Here is a 23,283-nt window from a genome sequence, read left to right as displayed (position 1 = left end):
TTAGAGTTTTAATATCTTCCATTTTTTAACTATTGTTTCTTTTATTATACTTTTATGCCTCATTCTAAATTCCTCCTATGTCGATTGGATATGTTGAGCATATGTGACGAATCTTGTATTATTATTATTATTATTATTGTTGTTGTTGTTGTTGTTGTTGTTGTGAATGAATCAAATCAAATTCGTGTTGTTATCATGTCGTAATCGGATCGTGTCGTTATTGTGTCGTGTCAACCCGATTCAAATCGTGTTGTTATCAGGTTATTATCAGATCGTGTCGCTATCGTGTCGTGTCAATCCGGTTCAAATCGTGTTGATATCGGGTTCGTGTTGGGTTCGGGTTGAGTTTGAGCATTCCCTTATCAGGTCGGGTTCGGGTTCGGGTTTGGCCTTATCAGGTTGGGTCGATATCAGGTCGACCCGTTAGCGACCCGACCTGCACGATTTGCCAGCCCTAGCCGGATCTGGGTTTTAAATCTACTACTCTAGATCTGGACCCGAGAATTTAGAGAGTGGTCCAGATCCGGTCCAGTCCGTCGGGTCCAAATTCGAAAAAAAGAGTCTGAATCCGTGGATCTGGATCGGGTCTGGGATCCATTGACATCCCTACTCCGAATTGATTTCACGTCTTAATTCGGATATTGAATGGCTGTGAGAAAGCCAGCGACTTAAGCTCCTCTAAACAAAACCCAAAACCTCTACATGTCCATTCAAACCAAGGTATGATTTTATCTCCAAATTAATCATAAAGCAAGCTTTCTTTCTTTTTTTTGAGGCTTCTGTTGTTTGATCTTGATGGTTGGAAATCCTTTCGCGCAATTCTGTTATGGGGTAAAACTAGTATGCCACAATTTTTGGTTGGATAGTTCAATCTTGAAGTTTTGCTCTCACTTTTAGAGTTATTTGGGATCAAATATGCAAGCTCTGACGATTTGGCCTTCAACGAGTGAATCTTGGCACTCTTGTGTAGTACCTCAGTTGGATTTAGAATTAATTTCATTTTGTAGTTTGGTTAAATGGGGAGAGAGGAGGAAAAGATTGGATTTTTGCAATTTTCATGGCCATGGTTCATTGCGTTTGTCGAGATATTTTAAGGGTTGTAGAAATGGAGTGTATCTTGCTGGCCAAAACTATGAGTTGAAGTGCAAAATGCTTTATTTGGGCTCTGCAACTGCAAGCATGATTAATGGCTTTTATAAGCCTAAGAAGGGCTTTCTTGGTGCAGCGTGTGCTGTGTCGTGGGCATTGGATGAGCCCACGGTTGGAGAGAATTGTTCCATTGACGAGTTAGGCCGCGTAGATGAGGTTTCAGGGGAGATAGATAGGGTAGAATGTGCTCATCCCAAGCTGGATGTAGCGGAGGGGAAGGATTGTGGTAGTGAATTTGATGGTGCAAATAATAGTGGTGATGATGATGGAGAGAAAGTTAAGAATGTGAGTAGTCAAAGGGTTGATGTTCGTGCACTAGCACGTAGATTGAGCTCAGCTAGAACTGCTGATGATGTGGAGGAAGTGCTGAAGGTGGAGAGGATCCTTCCCCTTCAGGTCTATTCGACTGTGATTCGAAGTTTTGGTAAAGAAAATAATTTAGAATCGGCAATGGCTCTCTTTGAGTGGCTTAAGAGGAAGAGTGAAGAGAGTGGTGGTTTGGTCCGGCCGAACCTTTTCATATACAACAGCCTTTTGGGAGCGATGAAGGAAACTAGGAAGTTCGATTTTGTTGAGGATGTTATGAATGATATGGCCGCTAAAGGGGTGCATCCGAGTGTTGTGACGTACAACACTTTGATGGGGATCTACACAGAACAAGGGAGGGAAAGCAAGGCCCTCCAAATTTTTGAAGAGATGCCAAGTAAAGGTATATCACCATCACCTGCATCCTTTTCAATTGTGTTGTTTGCTTATCGTAGGCTAGAAGATGGATTTGGATCTCTAGCATTTTTCGTTGAAATACGAGATAAATACAAAGGAGGTGAAATTGGGAGAGGTGATGATGGTGAGGATTGGGATTGGGATCATGAGTTCTCTAAGCTAGAAAGCTTCACCATTCGTATATGCTACCAAGTGATGCGACGTTGGCTTGTGATGAGGGAGAACCGGAGCAGTGAGGTGTTTAGGCTGCTGAGAAAGATGGATGAGGCCGGCTTGCAGCATGGCCGTGCAGAGCACGAGCGCCTCATATGGGCGTGCACACGAGAGGAGCATTGTGTCGTGGCTAAGGAGCTCTATACTCGGATAAGAGAAGTGGACAACGAGATGAGCTTGTCTGTTTGCAACCATCTCATTTGGCTATTGGGGAAGGCCAAGAAGTGGTGGGCGGCTCTAGAGATCTACGAGGATATGTTAGACAAAGGGCCTAAACCGAATAACATGTCGTACGAGTTGATCATCTCTCATTTTAACATATTGCTCTCTGCAGCTAGGAAGAAGGGGATTTGGAGATGGGGTGTGAGGTTGCTAAATAAAATGGAGGAGAAAGGGCTTAAACCGGGCAGTAGAGAGTGGAACTCGGTTCTTGTTGCTTGCTCGAAAGCTTCAGAGACCTCGGCTGCCATTGAGATATTCAAGAGGATGGTTGAGCAGGGCGAGAAGCCCACAATCATCTCGTATGGGGCTCTCCTCAGCGCGCTCGAGAAAGGGAAGCTCTACGAGCAGGCCCTTCAGGTGTGGGAGCACATGATCAGAGTCGGGTTCGAGCCAAATTTGCACGCCTACACGATCATGGCTTCGATCTATGCCGGCCAAGGGAAGTTTGATCTCTTGGACTCCATCATCAAGGAGATGGTTGCTGCTGGTGTTGATCCCACGGTCATCACGTTCAACGCGATCATAAGCTCGTGTGGTCGGAACAATCATGGGGGCGTGGGGTACGAGTGGTTCGAGCGAATGAAGCTTCACAACATCACCCCCAACGAGGTCACCTACGAGATGCTGATCGAGGCTCTTGCTAGAGATGGGAAGCCTAGGCTGGCTTATGAGCTGCACCTGAGGGCTCGGAACGAGGGCCTCGAGCTCTCAGCCAAGGCCTACGACGCTGTCGTGCAGTCCGCACAGTTGCATGGGGCGACACTCGAGGTTGCTGCTCTCGGGTCTCGGCCGCCAGAGAGGAAGAAGAAGGTGCAGATCAGGAAGAATTTGTCAGAGTTCTGTAAACTAGCTGATGTTCCTAGAAGAAGTAAACCTTTTGTTAGGAAAGAAATTTATACATCAAAGGGCGAATAAACTCTTTGTTGAATGTATGATTTGTTGTGACAATTTTGAAATGGAATGTGATGAATCATCTTTCCAACTCCAAGTTATATTCGCACTATGTATATTTTAAATTATAGAAAATGATTTTTTAAATTATGAATTGTTGATTTTGTATCGATTGTACTCTTCATTCATTTTTTGAATCTAAAAAGTTGACGTAGCTTACTGGATGTCATAGTGTATATATTTATTCTTTTTTTTAATTACATGGTTGTTTTGTGCCTTACTAGTTGAAAAATCTTGAAGAATAATTGTGCATTTTTTTGTTGTATTTTCCAATTAACAAGACACAAAATAACGTCGTTTTGTACTATGTAAGTTAAAAAAAAAAGAATGATTCTAAATATATTGTGAGCTATGTGACTTTTTGAAGCTAAAACATGGACGTAAGATAGTTCATGATTTTAAAAAATAATTGTGATAATTAGTAAAAAAATAAAATGGAGTTCAAAGTGATATTTAATTCTTTTTTTTTTTTTATTATTAGTTTTTGAATGATCATATTTGATTTTCAATGATAACTTGAAATTTCACTTAATCAAGAATCCAAAATCATCATCCAATACACACTTTGTCCATGAAGGAAAGTACACATAAAAAATCACCATCCCATTTCTTGTTTCACAATTAGTAATCTGATTTTTTTTTTTTGAGAAAATGAAAGAGCTTTTGGATTTTATTAAACTTATTAAATCCATTCTTAGAAGTTGTTAAACTCTTTAAGTTAGATTCCTTTTGAGATTACCATTTTCTTTGTCTTGTTGTCTTGTTTGTTAATATAAGAGCATGTAATTTGGGAAAGAGAGGAAATAGAAAATGTAGAATTCTCAACTCAGTAGCAGTAAGATGAAAAACTATTTCATCCCCACTAATAAAAATCCATAATTTTTTAACCAAAATTTTCCCCTCATGTTAACAATTTGAAACTCTTAGGTTAGTTAATTTTTCCCCCTCGTTTTGAGAACCCCACTAGTCTTGTCTCCTAGTATTTGATGAAGAGATTAAGGTTAAGTGAAGTAAAAACCGGTCTTCTTTACTAATTTTCTACTTTCTTTTTCCTTCTTGAGGAAGCCATTGGCAGAAATTTTGAGATAGATTTTAGGTGATTGAGTTGATCAGAGGCAAAATGGAAACTTCTAGAGGGTTTTGGGCTTCTTTGTGGAACTTCCTATGTTTCTTGCCCTTCTTCATTGGCCTCCTCATTCTTGGTTCCATTAAAGGTTTGTACAAATTTCCTCATGTTTACTAATTGTTTTGCTTACTTGTTGTTTTTCCTTTACAACTTCAATTATTGCAGTTGAGCTTTTTTTGCCATTCTTGACTATGGGCTTTAATTGTAGAAGCTTGCATCATTAAATAATCAACAATTTCTTTTCTCTCATTTTAGGTATCATAATGTTTCCAATAATACTTCTCATAGTGACAGTAGGAATTTCTGGGATAATATTACTTCTTAGGCCTCTGCACTGTTTCTACACATATTATTGCATTCTAAGGTTAGTTCTTGAGCCTTTATTTGACCCTCATTTCAAGCACATTGCCTATTGTTATTGAGCTTATATAAGCACTCATATTTCTTGCAAATGCAGCACAAAGCAGTTTGGTCCAGCTTTGAAGCTCCTAATCTGCATATGTTTAGCTGTTGTCTTAATTTCATGGCCACCAATCGGCATTGCCTGCAGCATTCTATCCGGGGCAGCATACGGCCTCTTTGCCCCGATTCTTGCCACTTTCCGTGCAGTCGAAGAAGGGAAGACGAGCAAATTCTCCCACTGCATTTGTGTATGCATTCTGTTGCTGAGCTCAAGACCTTCAATCTCCTCACTCTCTCACTGGTGTTTTTCCCTCTCATTGCAGGATGGGACTTGGAGTGCTGTGGAGGGGAGCTTCACTATGATCCGGGATTTCACAGATGTTTGCTATCATTCCTACTTCTCAATCATGGATGATCTACGCCACGAAGAGGAAAAACGCTATGATATCCGGTGTGTTTAGATCAGTCTTTACTCGTGTTTCTGTCAGTAGGCCGTCTTGGGTTTCATGTTAGGTGAATTTGAGGTTGCTCATGCTGCGTGTGTATGCAGGTTGCTGCACGTTCCTCTAGCTCTCGTTGCTGGAGTTGTGGGCGTGGCTGTGGACCTGCCTGTGATCTCGACACTGGCCTTGTGCAAGAGCCCGTATATGCTCGTGAAGGGGTGGCGTCGCTTGTTGCAAGACTGCATTGGCCGTGAAGGACCGTTCTCGGAGACTATATGTGTGCCCTTTGCAGGGCTCGCAATCTTGCTCTGGCCGTTGGTCGTGGCTGCAGCCATTGTCTGCTCCATCTTGTCGTCTGTCTTTGTGGGCGCTTGTGCAGCTGTGATCGTGTATCAGGTTGGGGAGAGAGAGAGAGTCTTGTTGGACTTAACTTCAACTTGTGCTGAAATCCCATGTTTTCTTTTTGGGTGCAGGAGAGCTCAATCTGGTTTGGACTGTGCTACATTGTTGCCTCGGTGTCTATCTACGACGAATACAGCAACGACGTTCTTGACATGCCCGAAGGGTCATGCTTAGACCGCGTTACAGAGAGAAGGCCTCTCCGCTGCCAACTTCTCTCTCAACTCGAAACCCGCCTTCTCCTATGTCTTCCCGGATGCTCGATTTGAAGCCTCTCGAGGTATGGATTACGTTTTCAAAACTTTGTCTCGACTGCTGCTAAGATCTTCGCCATCTCTTCCGTGTAGCTAGCTGATGCCTTGTTCAAGGAGTGTCGGCGTCTGGGTGAAGTTTTAGTGTCCAAGAGCACAATAAAACTGACCGATATCGAAGAGGCGAAGAACCGGCGATACCGTGGGAGAATGCTGACCGTTGGATTGCCTGCTTACTGCATTCTTCAAACACTTCTAAGATCAGCTAGAGCTGATTGTGGTGGCATTTTGCTGAGTAAGTTGAAGAAAAAGTTGCTAATATTCCATCTTGTTTGAGTAATTTTGTCGTATTTTTTTAAGAAATGTGAAAGAAAAGATCGTTGGTACAGGTGACGACGTGGAAATAACGTCTTCGAATAGGCCTAAAGACATGTTTTATGAGTGGTTTCTCAAGCCTTTGCTGATCATCAAAGAGCAGATCAAAGCTGTTAGCCTCTCTGAGATGGAAGAGCAATACTTGTGTAAGTTAGTGCTGTTTAGTGGCGACGCCGTCGAGCCAGAGCCGGAGCCCGAATCGGAAGTTAAACGAGCCGAGCCTGAGGCTCTGGGGCGAAGGCTTGTCGGGATCACCAAGTCGATATCGAGATACCCGACTTTCAGACGCCGGTTCGATCAGAGCATGAGGGCCGTCTTAGCGCAGCTCAGTAAGAAATCGGGCAGCGGCGGACTGAGGAGATCGACGAGCTTGTTCACACGTATTTTTACGTGGAAACGCAGCCGTGAATCAGGTCAAGAAGATCCAATCCGACGGTGTAGAAATGAATTTTCACTCAATTCTTGATTTGTTACTCGTTAAACCACATTTGGTTTCGACTGAATGATCAGCTTCGTCTCCTATTTCATTTCATCAATACATGTCACGCACACGGACGCACAAGATTATCAATATAAGCAATAGTACAGGAATTATTTTTCAAGAATATTGAGAAAATACTTCAAAGTTGTAAACAAATAAAGTTACACTAGTCTTGCATATTAAGTTACACAAATAACTAACAACATTCTTGGTTGATGAGGGTGGAAACTAAAGAATGAAACATAGAGATAGAATGAGTGTAAGTGGATTGACTTGGCTTCTACTCCTGCTTCCTCGAATCCTTGAGCTGTCCTCGCTTTCGAATGGCGAGGCAGAACTTGAGGCGCCACGCATCAATGGCTGACTCGGGCAGAGAATTTGCCACGGCCCAGAAGAGGGTGTGTGGCCAGTAAGGAGTACAACGTGGCTCGTAGCCTATCCAACGCAGAGCTGCACGAGCATAACCATCTGCTGATGGAACGAAGAAGGACGACCTTCTGATTGATGCCATCTTTGTGGCAACGTACAGTGCAGCATATCAGATTTAGCCCTTTTAAATGAAACAACACAAGTGATGCTATTTTCTTGTTATTTAGTAGCTAGTCATCCATGTTAGTCATGACGATGGTATATAAAGGCATCAACGTGGAATCAAACGACAGTCATAGCGAGTCTCTAAGCTGTTCTATAAAACCAGCTAAATTTCAATTTTTTCTTTTCTTTTCTTTTTTCTTCTACTAGCCCGTGATGATTTAGTCATGCTCACTCGAAATGAATGCTACACAGCGACTCATATCCAATGGAGCTTGAAATCTGTTGGTTTCATCAGACAGGGACTTATAATCATGGCCTATGGAGCTTGACCTAAACGTGAGTCCCATTTCTCGAAATCTAAAGGCAATACACTCAGCAACAGAACAATACGATCCCCGATACAAAATACTCCAAAGAACATGTAAAAGAGGATACGTTGAAGGTAGACGAGTGCGCATACCTGACAGTGTACATCAATCCCACTCTTTTTGTACTCCACGTAAAGGCATCTTGAGAACTGATCGATGTACCTGAAAAAGCCAACCTCAACTTAGTACTAGTAGTTCGAACAAAACACATTAATCACCTTTGTCCGGTAATCTCACGCAAAATTAGTACGCCATTAAGATTCCAAAACTTAGTACAAGTATTAGCACATTCTTAATCATTCAGATTCCAAAGCCACAAGAATCTTGTTCTCTATAAGTAACGTGAAACCAAATTCTAAAATAGGAACAAAACGTAACCACTTTTACATCTAACAACTTCTAGCCTACAATACTTCAATTCCAGCATCAAGCAAAAAGACGAAACTGGATAGATCAAAAGCCACCAAACTTATGACAACTCATTAATTACCAAGTATGCCATTCAGAAAGCTTCGATCTTAACTCAATGAGCCAACGAATCAAGCCCAACTAAGATTTAAAAATAAAAAAATAAAAAATAAAAAATTAAACATCAAACAGAAGAACCAGATTCTAAAATAGGCACAAAAGGCAACCACTTTTCACATCCATCCACTTCTAGTATACTAAAATTCCAGAATCAAGAAAAACAAGGAAGACATGTAAGGAACTACCAAACCAGCTGCAACTCAGTCTCAGATTCGTTAATTTCAAACTACGCCATTCAATAAATTTTACTCTCAGCACAAAGAGGCAACAAATCAGCCATCAACAAGATCAGCTAATCAAATATCAAACAATCTAACCAGATTCTAGATTTGGCATACAAAGCTAAACATCAAACAAGCAACCTCAAAACACTACTTCGAACTAAAAAGCAGCAAAGCAATCGATCCAAGTAACAGATCAGAGAGAGCCAAACACAAAAACAACAACAAAAGGGCCAAAAACAAGAGAAAACTTTCAAGAAAAGAAAAAAGACTCAATCTAACCAGATTCTAGATTTGGCACGCAATGAAACCATTTTTCCCCCATATTTCACATCTACCACTTCCATTATACTAAATTCCAGCATCAAGCTAGATAGATGAAACCCCACGACGATAAACTAAACATCAAACAACCAACCTCAAACACTACTTCAAACTAAAAGCAGCAAAGCAATCGATCCACGCAACAAAACAGAGAGACCCAAAAACGAAAACAGCAACAAAAGCAAGAAAAGAGAAATCTTTAAAAAACGAATCACGCTTTAGTAGCAGCATAAACAGAGTAAATCTGTGCCCTGGGTTTATTTCCCGGCGCATGGAAGTATTTTGATCGGGAATTCATAATGGCCTTCGCGCTAGTATTCGGGATTTCTTATGTCGAGGATTCCTCTGACAGGGTATTGAATAGACTAGGCTGTAGATTGTAGACGAAGAACTCATGTTTATTGAATATGAAAATCAGATCTACAAGATGTAGAAGCTGCTCTATTTATACAACGAAAATAGAAGCTTCAAGAAGATGATTACGATTAACTTGCTAACTACCGTCTACTGTAGCTAACTAACCTCTGTTATAACTAACTAACAGAAACTAACGCAACAAAATTAACTTTGCTGCAACATTTCAAATATACTCCAATACTCCCCCATGAAACTAGACCTTCATCATGTGCGATGCTCAACAAGATTTAACCTTTCCCGTAACATACAGAATCGTGTATCAGCTAACAGTTTGGTGATTATGTCAGCTAATTGATCCGTGGAAGGCACATACCCTACGTCCACAGCGATTGCACTCACATTATCACACCAAAGCTTGTGAGGAGTTGTGATAGAGAGGCCAAGTTCGTGACATAAGGCTTGCAGCCAAACAATTTCTGTAGTGGCATTAGCCACGCTCCGATATTCGGACTCTGCACTACTTCGTGACACAACCTCTTGCTTTTCGGCAGACCATGTAATGAGATTAGGCCCTAAGAAGACACAATGCCCTCCGGTGGATCGTCTATCATCCGGGCAGCTGGCCAAATCTGCATCTGAGAAACCAACAATATGAGATGAAGAGGAAGAATGAAATGCTAATCTGAGAGAAGCAGTGCCCTTCAAATAACGAAGTAGGCGTTTACACACATTCCAGTGAACAGTAGTGGGATTTGTCAAAAACTGACTTAGTTTATTGACAGAAAAGGTAATGTCTGGCCTTGTGATAGTGAGATATTGCAATGCTCCAATAGTACTGCGGTATAGAGTAGGATCAGGAAAGAATTCACCATCATTTTTGGAAAGCTTAGCAGCTGGAAGCATAGGCGTAGGGCAAGGTTTGCTGTCAACCATCTTTGTTTTAACCAAAAGCTCATGAAGATACTTATGTTGGCATAAGTAAAAACTCTTGCTGTGATGAAGCACTTCAATTCCCAAAAAATAGCTAACACCCCCAAGGTTTTTAACTGAAAACTTATTGTGAAGATGATCAATAACAGAGTTGACAATAATAGGATCATCACCAGTAACTAGTATATCATCAACATATACCAAGATTAAAGTAAGGGCAGAACCTGATTTCTGATAGAATAAGGAGAAGTCAGCAGTGGACTTTTGAAAACCAAGACTGCAGATTTCAGTAGTGAGGATGTCATACCAGGCCCGAGGAGCCTGCTTCAAGCCATATAAAGCTTTCTGCAACTTACAAACATAATCAAGGTGTTTAGGATCCTCAAACCCAGCTGGTTGAGCCATATAAATCGTATCAGTTAATGCTCCATTTAAAAACGCATTATTCACATCTGTTTGTTGTATAGACCACCCATGTTTTGCTGCAAGTGAGAACATTAACCTGATAGTGGAAGCTTTCACCACTGGACTGAAAGTTTCAACAAAGTCTACCCCAGCCATTTGTTCGAAACCCCGTGCCACCAATCTAGCTTTCAACTTGTCTAAGGTGTAATCTGGATTGAGTTTTACCCTGAATACCCACTTATTACTGATAACCTTTTGAGTAGGGTCAGGTGGAATAAGTACCCACGTGCCTTTGCCCAATATAGCATCAAACTCTTGAGCCATAACATCATACCAACCATTATGAGACAGAGCTTCCTCCAGTGTCAAAGGTAAAGCAGGAATAGACTTGTGAGCAGGAGGTCCATCAAGTACAGCTATATATGCTTTAGGTTTGAAAATACCATTTTTAGATCGTGTAACCATGTGATGAGTATTAGAGGAAGGAGATGAAGCTTCAGCAGAAGATGGACTAGACATATCTGATGCTAAGGGAATAGAGAGATTAGAAGTGTCTGTGACAGAAATATCTAGAGAAGAAGAGGCAGGAGAGATATCAGGAAATGTAGTAGCATGAATACTTATGACAGGAGAAGTAGGTGTAGCAGACTGAGGATGAGTGAGAGTGTTAGTGTGAGTGGATGGAGTGAGAGGAGTAGATTCAGTTGAATTAGAGCTAATAGCAGGAGAGAAAGGTGTAGTGTTTGAGATGATGGGAGAGAGACTTGGGAGTGACCTAGGGATAGAGGGAGACTGTGAAGCAGATGAAGGAAACAAGGATGTATATGGAAACTCAAACTCATTAAACTTGACTGTATCAGCTATGTAAAGTCTGCCACTTGAGTGTAAACACTTATAACCTTTGTGATGAGCACTGTAGCCTAGAAAAATGCACTTTGAAGACCTAAACTGAAGCTTATGATTATTATATGGTTTTAAGTAAGGAAAGCAAGAGCAACCAAAGACATATAAGGAGGTATAATCTGGAGCTTTTCCATTTAGAACGAAAAAAGGTGATTTCATTTTGAGTGTGGCAGAAGGAAGCCTATTTATGAGATAGGTGGCAGCTTCAAACGCATGCCACCAATATTCCCCACCCCAATCTTGACTAAGCAATGTAAGTCCTAAATCTACTATGTGTTGATGTTTCCTCTCAGCTTTGCCATTCTGAGTATGAATACGTGGGCAAGGATGTTGAAAGTGAACACCTAATTGCTTGAAAAAAGGAACTAATGGCCTATATTCCCCACCCCAATCGGATTGAAAAGTTTTGATAGAGGCAGAGTATTGGCATTGAACCATTTTAAAAAATTGATGGATTACTGAGCTGGCTTTAGATTTAAGAGTAAAGGGATAAATCCATGTGTACCTACTGTAGTCATCAACAAAATGAATATAGTATTTATAGCCTTGAGCAGTAGGTATGTATGATGGCCCCCAGATATCTGAGTGAACTAATTCAAAAGGATGAGTAGTTTTCTGAGGTTGAGTGATATAGGGTTGTTGATGAAGTTTTCCTATGCTACATGCATCACAAAATGTAATGGCAGAAACTTTAGCTGAAACATTAAGTTTATGAAGCACATGAGTTAACACATTGAGATTAGGATGACCTAAACGTTTATGCCAAAGATCCAATTTATTAATAGTAGGAGCAGAATCAGTACATTGTTGCTGAGTATTACAAGTAAAAACAAGAGCCTGATGTACAGATTTGGATTGTGCTAAATTAGAAGAAGAAAAAGTGGATGTAGAAGGTCCTGACCGATTTTGTAGCTGAGAGAGCTGAGAGAGATCTAACTGATATAATCCTTTATGAAGCTTGCCCTCCATCAGAGTTCTGAGGCTCTTCTTGTCCTTAACAAGATAGCAAGAATCATGAAATTCAAACAATACATCATTGTCTTTTGTAAATTGAGAAATGCTAATAAAGTTTTTTGTAATTTGAGGGACAAAGAGAATGTTGTTTAAAAGAAGAGAAGTGGAAGGAGATGGTTGTATAATATTTGAACCAATAGAGGCTATAGAAATTTGCTTACCATTGCCTACTGTGAGAGCTTCTGTCCCATCATATGGTGATTGAAGCTGAAGATTGCTCATATTGTTTGTGATATGATTGGTGGCACCACTGTCAACATACCAAAGACCAGCATCCTCATCAAATTCATACTCTGGTAGTTGAGTGAGATCTGTGATATAAGCCTGAGGTGAACCAAAAGAGGTATCTGCACCAGTAAAGTGAACATCAAAACGCTTATAACATTTCAAAGCCACATAACCTGGTTTACTGCATAATTAACAAACGACAGAAGCTCTGCCAGGTGCTTTGAATCCTCTTCCAACCATGCTTCGACCCCTTGAATTAGCACCACCTCTCTGAACATAATGAGCCATTGGATCAACCACATAGGAGGTCTGATGCGATCTGATTTCATGAGATTGAAGAGCAAATTGTATTTCCTGAAGAGATGGAGGCTCAGTTCTATGCATAAGAGTGACCACAACTGCTTCAGATTCTGGTCCACAGCCATTTAGAATAGAATCGCCGAGTTCATCATCGAGAATTTGATGACCTGCAGCACTTAATTGGTCAGCATAGCTTCTCATTCGAATAAAGTAGTCATCAACACACAGAGAGCCTTTTTTCTATGAATGAAGCATTTTCTTCAATTGAAGAACGCGCGCTCGTGATTGAGATTGGAACAATTGTTCCAATGTGTTCCAGATATCAGATGCAGAAGTGCATCTAACAACGTGACCAAGCATGGTTTCGCCAATGGAGGTGAGCATCCAGCTCATCAAATGTTGATCCTTGCGAATCCATAGAAGATAGTCAGGATTTGAGCGTGGAGGTGTGCGTGGTGCGATCTGAATTTGAGGAAGAAGTTGAGATGGCGGTGCAGCTGTTGGAGCAAATAGATCTTCCAGACCATGCGCTCGAATTGTGCTTAACACTTGTATTCTCCAGAAGGTGTAGTTGCTCCGATCAAGACGAAGGAACAGAGGATGCAAATTTGGAAGTGAGGCAGCGGCGATGGTGGTGGTGAGATGATTTGCCATGAGATCTAGATCTAATACTTCACAGGAATTGTGGATCGAGAAAGAAGAAGATTGACAGATACTCAATTTTGGAGAAAAAAACTGATGCAGTTTCAAAACTGCCGAAAAACTTTTGGATGAATTGAAATTTCAATCATACAAGCTCTAGATACCATATTGAATAGACTAGGCTGTAGATTGTAGACGAAGAACTCATGTTTATTGAATATGAAAATCAGATCTACAAGATGTAGAAGCTGCTCTATTTATACAACGAAAATAGAAGCTTCAAGAAGATGATTACAATTAACTTGCTAACTACCGTCTACTGTAGCTAACTAACCTCTGTTATAACTAACTAACAGAAACTAAGGCAACAAAATTAACTTTGTTGCAACATTTCAAATATACTCCAATACAGGGGGTGGATCGATCTGTCTTTTATTGGAAATTTTCTCACATTTTCTATGTGTAGGTACCATGGACTCTTCTGACGTTCGCCGCACCCTTGAGAAGGACCTTGACAACACTGGGCTCAACTCTGTCACCCGTACTGAAGTGCCCGTTTCTCTGCTAAGCAGTCTGCCAGTCAGCACTGTTTTCTCCACACCGCCGGGCTTCCTCAACATCTCTGCTACCCCGCTATCGGGCCAGAATGTCACCCCCAGAGATCTGCTCTGGTTGCTGCTGGGTCTGAGTTACAAGGCTTGGTCCCCACGTCTGGTGGTGGGCCATTGAATTTTGCTTTGGCAGAGCAGATGATGGCTCTGTTGAATTACGCTGCTGTGCGACAGGCACTGGGAACTCCGTTTTTATCAACTGTCCCCACTACGGCTCCTCTGCTGGGAGTGCTCAACCAGCAGGGCACTGAACTCCCACCTCATGCCGCTCTGGAGGTGAACGAACAACTTGCCAACAAACAACGTGCACTTCCGAAAGAAATACAAAAATTCCTCACTGAGAGGGAACCGGAAAGGAGGCCAGAGGGGAGCCGCATTGTGTTGCATAGCATTTTCAGAAGGGAGGGGGTGGACGAGTCTGATAGTCATTCCATTACTCCTATCTTTGAAGAAGAGAGGCCAAGGGAAACTGCAAAGTTGAAAAATCAGGTGTCACAACTGAAAAACCAACTTAAAGATCTGGAGGATACCCTGAGGGAGAAATCTCAGAGGGTTGAAAAATCACAGAGGTCAGAGAGATCCCACAGAGCAGAGAAGTCATACCGGTCAGAGAAGTCCCGCCCGACTGAGAGGTCAGAGGGACGGGAACAGGAGCACACCTCTGGCAAGCAGGGACACAGGGGCCACAAACGCCACCACGCTCATGATTCACCAAGAGACAGGAGGGAACACGGGAAATACAAGGATGAAGGGCGTGCTAAAACATCAAGTATCCAAACCACCACTAGCTGGAGCCCATTTTCCGCTGATATCCTGGCAGATACCTTGCTAATGAGCTACAAACCTATTTCACTTTACTACGATGGTACCACTGACCCGGAGGTGCACCTCAACCGGTTCGAAGGGCTAGTCACGCTACACATGTATTCAGAGGGCATCAAGTGCCGTATATTTTCTACCACTTTGTCTGGACCCGCCCAGCTATGGTTCGGGACGTTGGCCCCGAACTCCATTCACTCTTTTGAGGACCTGCAAACACGTTTTCTCAGACAGTTCGCGAGCTCGCGAAGGGTGGGAAAGTCAGCCCTTTCCTTGATGGATATAAAACAGGATCAACATGAAACGCTACGGGAGTACACCGCCCGGTTTAATCTCGCTGCTCTGGAGGTTCCAGAGGCAGAGTCACAAATAAAAAACTGCGCATACGTCAGAGGGTTGAAGCCTGGGCTTTTCTTTGACGAGTTACAGATCAGGCCAGCCTGAGATTTTGATGACATCATGTCGAGACTACCAGGGTATTTGCAATTAGAGGATGCTCGAACAGCACGAAAGACAGAAAATGATAAGCACAAGGCCAAAAGGATCGAGGCCGCGCCAGAGCAGAACAACAGGAATCAGGATCGGGCACCCCCTTCAGAGGGTTGCCCCCTAGGGTACTTCCTCCTCAGACAGAGGTACCACCCCACCAACAGCGCACTGTGAACGAAGTCAACCACTTTGATGAATACACTCCCCTGAACAAGCCACAAGAAGAAATCTTTCACCTGATTAAGAACCAACCGTTTTTCCAGGCACCGGGCACTTACAGGGATGGGCAGCCACAGCCGGGGCCTAATAATAAATTATGTGAATACCACAACTCTTATGGGCACTATACTAGGTATTGTGGGCATCTCAGGCATCAATTGGAACTCTTGGTACGCCAGGGCAACCAGGATCAATTCATAGCCAGAGGGAATGAGATTCAGGGTCAGCAGGCCCAAGGAAATGATCAGAGGCAAGCTCAAGGAAATGACCGAGACCGATGTCCAGAGGAAAACCGCGATCAACGTAGAGGAGTCGTACAGGGTTGAGTACCTCCCCATCCAGCTAGAAGGGAGGTGCACATGATCTTTGAGAAAAACGGGCTATCAACCTCCAACCGAGCCAAGAAACAGGTTGTGCGGGCAGTGAGGTCAGGATATTACCCAAAACAAGTAATGGAAATCACGGGCGCAGCAGAGGAACCAGCCATAACCTTCGGGTCAGAGGACCTGAGGACACTCATCTACCCCCACGACGACGCGTTGGTTTTCACGGCCGACATAGCAAGCTATATCGTACATCGTATTTTTGTGGATTCTGGGAGTGTGGTGAATATCTTATATTTGGAATGTCTCCAAGCTATGGGGATCGAGGCCACTATCGAACCCACGAACGCTCCTTTGTTCGGATTTGGCGGAGAAATAATCATGCCGCTGGAGTTTGTGGAGTTACCAGTTAGTCTCGGCAGAGCAGACACCAGCAAGACCAGGGTGATACGATTTTTGGTGGTAGACATATCCAAACCATCTTACAACGTCATACTTGGGCGCCCTGCTCTGACGGCGTTCAGAGCAATCATTTCAATGTTCCACCTAAAAATAAAATTCCCAATCGGAGGTGGAAGAGTGGGGGAAGTGTGGGGTGATCAAAAGATGTCAAAGGAATGTCATGTGCGAATGCTCACACACTCTTCAGGTCAAAAAAGAGATAGGGTGACAGAAGGATTAGACACTAGGAAGAAGGGAGAGACGGGTGATATCGCTGCTCCGGCAGAGAAACGGCGGGAATGGACAGAACTGTTAAATGCTCGAGAAAATTCAGAGAAATCTGCCTTGATATCTACCAATGACGTGTGTAACATGATTGAGCTATTTCCGGGAAAAGAGGGCTTCCAGACAAAAATCGGGTCATCCATGGATAAACAAGCCAGAGCAGAGTTAATCAACTGCCTTCAGAGGAATGCAGATGTGTTTGCTTTCAGCACAGCTGACTTAAAGGGCATTGACAGAGGATTGGCGGAACATTGCCTTAATGTAGATCCCAATGTAAAACCAGTAAAACAAAGAACGAGACACTTTGGGGCCGAAAAAGATGCTGCGATCAGAGAGCAGGTCCAGGGATTACTGGATGCGGGTCACATCGAGGAGGTGCAGTACCCGGAATGGATTTCAAACGCCGTGATGGTGGCTAAAAAGACAAACACTTGGCGCATGTGTGTGGACTACAGGGACTTGAATGCTGCTTGCCCTAAGGATCATTATCCTTTGCCGAGGATTGACCAACTTGTGGATTCTACCTTGGGTTGCGCATTGCTATCCATGATGGATGCATATCAGGGGTATCACCAAGTCAAAATGCATAAAGGAGATATCGCCAAAACGGCCTTTGCCGTCTGCGGCGGGGTATTTGGCTGGCGGAGCATGCCGTTCGGTCTTAAAAACGTGGGGGCTACATATCAAAGAATGATGGAAAAATATTCAAGGAACAACTCTCGAAGAATATATCAGTATACGTGGATGACATGCTTGTGCGAAGTGTCAGAGCGGAGGATCACATTTCTGACTTGGAGGAAGTTTTCACAGTCATCAGAAATCACAGACTCATGCTTAACCCAGCGAAGTGCACCTTCGGGGCCACCACAGGGAAACTTTTGGGGTATAAGGTCACCCCGGCGGGGATCGAGGTCAACACGGACAAGGTGAAGGCCATAATGGATATGACATCACCCAGAGGAATCAAAGAGGTGCAAACTTTGAATGGGCGTATCACTGCCCTGAGTAGGTTTATTTCTCGATCAGCAGAGCGAAGCTTGCCATTTTTCAAGATTTTAAGGAAGGGGACCAGATTTGAATGGGAAGCGGAATGTCGGAAAGCCTTCGAGGATCTCACAGCATACTTAGCAGAGCTCCGACTCTGACCAAACCAATTCCCGGGGAGGTATTATAAGCAGTGGGTGAGGAATCAGTTAGCTCTGTCCTTATCAGAGAAGAGGGGAGTCATCAGAGGCCGATATACTTTGTCAGCAGGGTAATTCAGGGGCCCGAATTAAACTATTCAGAAATTGAAAAGGCTGCTCTGGCGGTCATGGTCACAGCTCAGAAGCTAAGGCCTTACTTTCTATCACCGCGTGGTAGTTCGAACTGCCTTACCTTTCAAACAAGTGTTAGGGAGGCTAGACCATTCAGGGCGCATGGTGAAGTGGGCCGTGGAATTAGGGAAATATGAGGTGGATTATGAGCCGATGATGGCTATCAAGGCCCAAGCCCTTGTGGATTTCATTCAAGAAACTACTCGTCACCCTGTGCAAGAGTTTTGGGTGGCTTTCGTGGATGGATCGGTTACAAAAGAGGGATGTGGGATCGGAGTGTATATCATCTCTCCAGGATCAGAGGTATACCAATTCGCTATCAAATTCACTTGTAAGATGTCCAACAATGAAGCCGAGTATGAGGCCGTGGTCAGAGCAGCACACATTTTGTCAGAGTTGCGGGCGGAGTGTGTCATCATCAGAATCGACTCACAATTGGTGGCCCAACAATTTTCGGGAGGATATCATATCAAAGAGGATCGGATGCGGGCATACCATTGTAAGATTACTGAACTGAAGAAAAAATTTATAGAATTCAGAATAGAACAGATCTCTCGAGAAGAGAACACTCGGACAGATTTACTGGCACGAGTCGCTAGTGCAGTGGAACAAATGTGGAACGATGAGATCACGCTGCTCTGCGACACCAGAGAAATGGGGAATTCTCAGGTTTTTGCGGTGGAAATTCGGGACGATTGGCGGGCTCCAATTATACATTTTCTCAGAACAGGGGAACGACTGAACAGAAAGTCCAATCAGAGGGCTCGATACGAGAATTATTGCTTGATCAATGATCAACACTACAAGCGTTCCTTCACCCATCCCTTACTGAAATGTTTATCTCCTGAGGAGGCTAACTTTGCTCTGACAAAAATTCATGCAGGTTGATGTGGTGGGCACACGGGATTCAGGGATCTTATACGAAAAACCATTCGGGCAGGGTTTTATTGGCCAACCATCACTAATGACGCCAGAGAATTCGTCCGCAAATGTGAAGCTTGTCAGAGGCATGCTGGCAAGATCATTATTCCAGGGGAGACTATGGGAGTAATGTATGCTGCTTGCCCATTTGACAAATGGGGCATAGATATCATCGGGAAATTACCTACGGCACCAGGAGGCAAATGCTTTCTCATCGTGGCAGTGGATTATTTCTCCAAGTGGGTAGAAGCCGAGGCCGTGTCAAAGATTGACGAAGGAACGATAGAACGGTTCATCTGGCGAAACATATGTTGCCGATATGGAGTCCCTAGAATCATTGTATCGGATAATGGAACCCAATTCACAGGGCAGAGGATCACCGATTTCTGTGATCGCATGGACATAACGCAACGCTTCGTTTCCGTAGCCCATCCGCAAGAAAATGGGCAGATGGAGTTGGCAAATAGAACAGTTTGTGAGGGGATCAAGAAGCGGCTAAATCATAGCAGGGGCAAATGGGTCGAGGAGCTAGATACCGTACTTTGGGCTTATCGCACCAGCCCAAAAACAGCAACTGGGGAGGCACCATTCACTCTGGTGTATGGATCCAACGCAGTGATACCAGCGGAGGCCAGGCTGGAATCGTATCGGATAACAACATATAATAGAGAAAAACTCAGAACTCCGCAGAGCAGAGCTAGACCTAGTGGAAGCGCAGAGGGATGAAGCCCAGGTCAGTGCAGCGAAATACAAGAGCATCATCAAGGCCGGATATGACTAAAGGGTCAGAGCACGAAAGCTGTCCAAAGGAGACCTAGTTCTCAATAGAGCCGACGCGCTGAAACCAGTGGGAAAGTTTAAGCCCAATTGGGAGGGTCCTTTCATAGTCACAGAGGTTCTGGTTGGCAGAGCATACGTATTGTCGGATCCAGACGGCAGAGCTCTCCCACGACCGTGGAATATCAACACCCTGAAAAAGTTCTATGTGTAATTTTGTTAAACGAAATACCAAATTGTAGACCGGATACTATTTTTCCCCACAGGATTTTAACGAGGTTCGGGGCCATGTTATCAATAAAATTGAATGCGTGGTTTTAGGAATTCCGCGGTGTTGTCTCGATTCATTTTAATTATCTCATTTTATGATGCACATTTTTACTTAAATATGTTCATGCAGAGCATTGCACATGTCACCAGAGGGGGGAGTACGGTATATACCCATAATTCATAATTCCAATCCAAATTGCTGCTTAGCAAGTCAAAGGGAAGACAAACATCGAGGGTCAACATCCACGTAAAGGGAAAAGTAGAGGGTTCGTTTTAATCGTAAGTTGTGAAAGTTGGATGCATCCCCCAGATCATCCATGCTCCGCGCAGAGGGTTCGTTTTAACCGTAAGCCACAAAAGTTAGATGCATCCCCCGGATCATCCATGCTCCGTGCAGGGTGTTCTCTTAACTGTAAGCCACGAAAGTTGGATGCATCCCCCGGATCATCCATGCTCCGTGCAGGGTGTTCTCTTAACCGTAAGCCACGAAAGTTAGGCAGGTCCCTCTGACCGTCTATGCTCCGTGCAGGGTATTCTCTTAACTGTAAGCCACGAAAGTTGGATGCATCCCCCGGATCATCCATGCTCCGTGCAGGGTGTTCTCTTAACCGTAAGCCACGAAAGTTGGATGCATCCCCCGGATCATCCATGCTCCGTGCAGGGTGTTCTCTTAACCGTAAACTACGAAAGTTAGGCGGGTCCCTCTGATCTTCTATGCTCCGTGCAGGGTGTTCTCTTAACCGTAAGCCACGAAAGTTAGGCGGGTCCCTCTGACCGTCTATGCTTTGTGCAGGGTGTTCTCTTAACCGTAAGCCACGAAAGTTAGGTGGGTCCCTCTGACCGTCTATGCTTCGTGCAGGGTGTTCTCTTAATCGTAAGCCGCGAAAGTTGGATGCATCCCCCGGATCATCCATGCTCCGCGCAGAGGGTTCTTTCTTAACCGTAAGCCACGAAAGTTAGGCGGGTCCCTCTGACCGTCTATGCGCCGTGCAGGGTGTTCTCTTAATCGCAAGCCGCAAAAGTTGGATGCATCCCCCGGATCATCGATGCTCCGCGCATAGGGTTCTTTCTTAATCGTAAGCCGCGAAAGTTAGCTGAGTCCATATGACCAGCTATGCTCCGCGCAGAGTATTCCAGCCAGCACGAGAGAACCGTCAGAGAAATGCCTAGGAGGGAAGCGTCAGAGAAAGGCATCCGAGGGAAGCATCAGAGAAATGCATATGAGGAAGAGTCAGAGCAACAAAAGGAAAAGTCAAAGCAGGGCATGCTAAAAAGAAGTCAGAGCTACGGAAGGCAGAAGAATCGCACATACCTCAACAACATAAACAAGTAGAAACTGACCAGAGAAACCCCAGCAATTTCAACAACACACTCAGAGGAAAGCTGATCAGAGGAATCATGAACACTTCAACAAAAAATCAAAACCCTACTGTTTATAGAGGAAATAACAGTTACATCTCAGAACACTGAAATACAACTCACATCAATTCAAAGGCAAGACAACAGCAATAAGACGACACGAAGGGCAAATAAATGCGGAGCCAGATCAAAAATGAACTCATGTCATTTCAAGATAAAGAAGAAATCATCATGGGAGTTCATCAATAATGCAAAAGGACAAAACCTTACACCACAGCGAAAAAGGAAAAAAGTATCGTTCAAATGTAGCAGAATATTTACAAGTTAAAATTTATAAATTTTGGCAAAAAAAAGAAGAGGATAACAGTAGTCAGGAGGAAGGAGCAGCAGCAGAGGAGTCCGGGGCAACAACTTCAGCGGCAGAGTTAGAGGCTCCAGCAGAGGGGACCCCTTCTTCGAGCACCTTCAATGTATCCGAATCATCCACCTCGCGCAGTCGCTGTTCCACGTCCAACAGCTTCAGAGCCTCTTTGGTATATTCCTTTTCATCCCGGTACAAGGTAAATAGCTGATCCACAGCTTCAGAGGCGGAGACGGAAGCATCAAAGGTGGGAGGCAAAGGGGGGTCCATGCTGAATTGGTCGAACCCCCCGGGAGTCAACACTAGTCCAGCCCCTCAGTTGTCCCACAAATGTTTTCAGGGCCTCGCAGAAAGGGGCTTGGTACTTGGGAGCAACCGGCGCAGGATCAGAACAAACCCCGAAGGCAAATAGGGAAATGACTCTCTCCAGAACCGGATACCACCACCGAGGCTTCTCCGGGGATTCAGTAGTTATGCCCAACAGCGCATTGAGGTCTTCATCCTTGATGTTGTTCATCAAGGCCTCTAGATCCAGAGCAGAGGCCTGCTCGGCTGATGCTCCCAACACTTCCGCCGTCTTCATCGCCATCTCCTTGATAACATGGGCGAAAAGCTGGGAGAACCCCTCCAAATACTCTGGCGTCCTCTGAAATGCCGCCAGGGTATCCTCCAGCATTATGTCTAGGAACTGTTGGCCCCAAGGGGAGATGAGGAACTCCAGACGGTGGTCCCGGGCACCCAGCACGTGGCCCCGCCTCAGAGCATCTTCTTAGGCCTCTTTCCAGGGGCGCTTGGACTCCTTATACTCCATTTGATATCGGGCCCGGAAACGCACCAGGTTCTCATACCCCTCCTTCTTGGTCCTCTCCAGCTCAGAGCCCAGGGAGGCCTTTTCCACCTCCAACTGATTGACCTTGGCTCGCAATGCGGCCATGTCTGTATCAGCCTGGCTGAAGCGCTCCACTAGGACCGTGACCTCCTGGTCACACTTCGCCTGCGCCTCCTTCTCCTTCTTCAAGTCTTTCTCCAGTGCATCGTAATCATCGATACACTGGATTGCCTCACCTATTTGGGACTCTAGCTGCAGGGAATCAGAGGGAAAATGTCAGAGCAGAGAAATTAAAAGGTAAACACCAAACATCACCAAGGTAAAGATAAATGCAAGGTACCTGAATCCACAATTGGCCGATGCTGCTGGCCAATCTCGCCCTCTTCATCTTTACGGTTGCATCCCGATCCTTGGGATGGATTTGGGTAAGCAATTTCTGTACAAAGTCTCGTCCCTTCATGGACGAGACGGGCTTGGAACCAGAGGCCTCCGATGCCTCTGCAGTAAGGGCAAGAAGATTTCCCCCTTCGGCATCCACGGAGGTGGTCTCCATTTCATCTGCCGGTTCTTCCTCCCCCACCAGCGTACTCCCCTTTTGCAGGGCTTCCCTTCTCCTCTTCTCTCCAAGTGACACCAAGGCACCCTTCCTCTTTTTTCTTGTGAATGTAGGGGTAGGGATGTCCTGGGTCTTCTCAGGAGCGGGAGCATCTTCAGAGATATCCACCACGGGGATACTACCCCCAAAAATGGCAGACCCTCCTTCGGCCCTGTGGG

General features: G+C 44.2%; 3 protein-coding genes and 1 pseudogene across 3 annotated transcripts; 3 read left to right on the top strand and 1 right to left on the bottom strand.

Moving 5' to 3' along the window:
- Positions 1 to 637: 637 nt before the first annotated feature.
- On the top strand, positions 638 to 3,295 carry LOC131004207 (protein LOW PHOTOSYNTHETIC EFFICIENCY 1, chloroplastic-like). The gene has a single exon (XM_057930833.1). The coding sequence runs from the start codon at positions 916 to 918 to the stop codon at positions 3,220 to 3,222; it is 2,307 nt and encodes a 768-aa protein (XP_057786816.1). The 5' UTR covers positions 638 to 915; the 3' UTR covers positions 3,223 to 3,295.
- A 989-nt stretch (positions 3,296 to 4,284) lies between these two features.
- LOC131004210 (uncharacterized membrane protein At3g27390-like) lies at positions 4,285 to 8,222 on the top strand (annotated as a pseudogene).
- On the bottom strand, positions 6,835 to 9,236 carry LOC131004209 (very-long-chain 3-oxoacyl-CoA reductase 1-like). Its single transcript, XM_057930834.1, has 3 exons — positions 8,926 to 9,236; positions 7,730 to 7,799; positions 6,835 to 7,246 (listed from the first exon to the last, which is right to left on the bottom strand). Exons 1-3 carry the CDS (start codon positions 9,006 to 9,008, stop codon positions 7,016 to 7,018), a joined length of 384 nt encoding a protein of 127 aa, XP_057786817.1. The 5' UTR covers positions 9,009 to 9,236; the 3' UTR covers positions 6,835 to 7,015.
- An 8,858-nt stretch (positions 9,237 to 18,094) lies between these two features.
- LOC131004199 (uncharacterized) lies at positions 18,095 to 19,694 on the top strand. The gene is made up of 3 exons (XM_057930821.1): positions 18,095 to 18,875; positions 18,933 to 19,512; positions 19,604 to 19,694. Exons 1-3 carry the CDS (start codon positions 18,095 to 18,097, stop codon positions 19,692 to 19,694), a joined length of 1,452 nt encoding a protein of 483 aa, XP_057786804.1.
- The last annotated feature ends 3,589 nt before the right edge of the window (positions 19,695 to 23,283 follow it).

Source organism: Salvia miltiorrhiza, unplaced genomic scaffold, assembly GCF_028751815.1.
Source record: "Salvia miltiorrhiza cultivar Shanhuang (shh) unplaced genomic scaffold, IMPLAD_Smil_shh original_scaffold_354_1, whole genome shotgun sequence".
Lineage (NCBI taxonomy): Eukaryota > Viridiplantae > Streptophyta > Magnoliopsida > Lamiales > Lamiaceae > Salvia > Salvia miltiorrhiza.
Note: the sequence above shows the minus strand (reverse complement) of the source record. Positions and strands in the feature narration are given on the sequence as shown.

What these genes read in the sequence shown, in the direction of transcription:
- LOC131004207 (XM_057930833.1), top strand. Translation starts at nt 916, where the DNA reads ATGCAAGCTCTGACGATTTGGCCTTCAACGAGTGAATCTTGGCACTCT.
- LOC131004209 (XM_057930834.1), bottom strand. Translation starts at nt 9,008, where the DNA reads ATGAATTCCCGATCAAAATACTTCCATGCGCCGGGAAATAAACCCAGG. An exon ending in GTTTATGCTGCTACTAAAGC is followed by an intron (nt 7,800 to 8,925) that starts GTGATTCGTTTT and finishes TGGCTTTTTCAG; the next exon opens with GTACATCGATCAGTTCTCAA. An exon ending in GGATTGATGTACACTGTCAG is followed by an intron (nt 7,247 to 7,729) that starts GTATGCGCACTC and finishes GTTGCCACAAAG; the next exon opens with ATGGCATCAATCAGAAGGTC.
- LOC131004199 (XM_057930821.1), top strand. Translation starts at nt 18,095, where the DNA reads ATGGTGAAGTGGGCCGTGGAATTAGGGAAATATGAGGTGGATTATGAG. An exon ending in TCTGACAAAAATTCATGCAG is followed by an intron (nt 18,876 to 18,932) that starts GTTGATGTGGTG and finishes CCATTCGGGCAG; the next exon opens with GGTTTTATTGGCCAACCATC. An exon ending in GAGGCACCATTCACTCTGGT is followed by an intron (nt 19,513 to 19,603) that starts GTATGGATCCAA and finishes AGAACTCCGCAG; the next exon opens with AGCAGAGCTAGACCTAGTGG.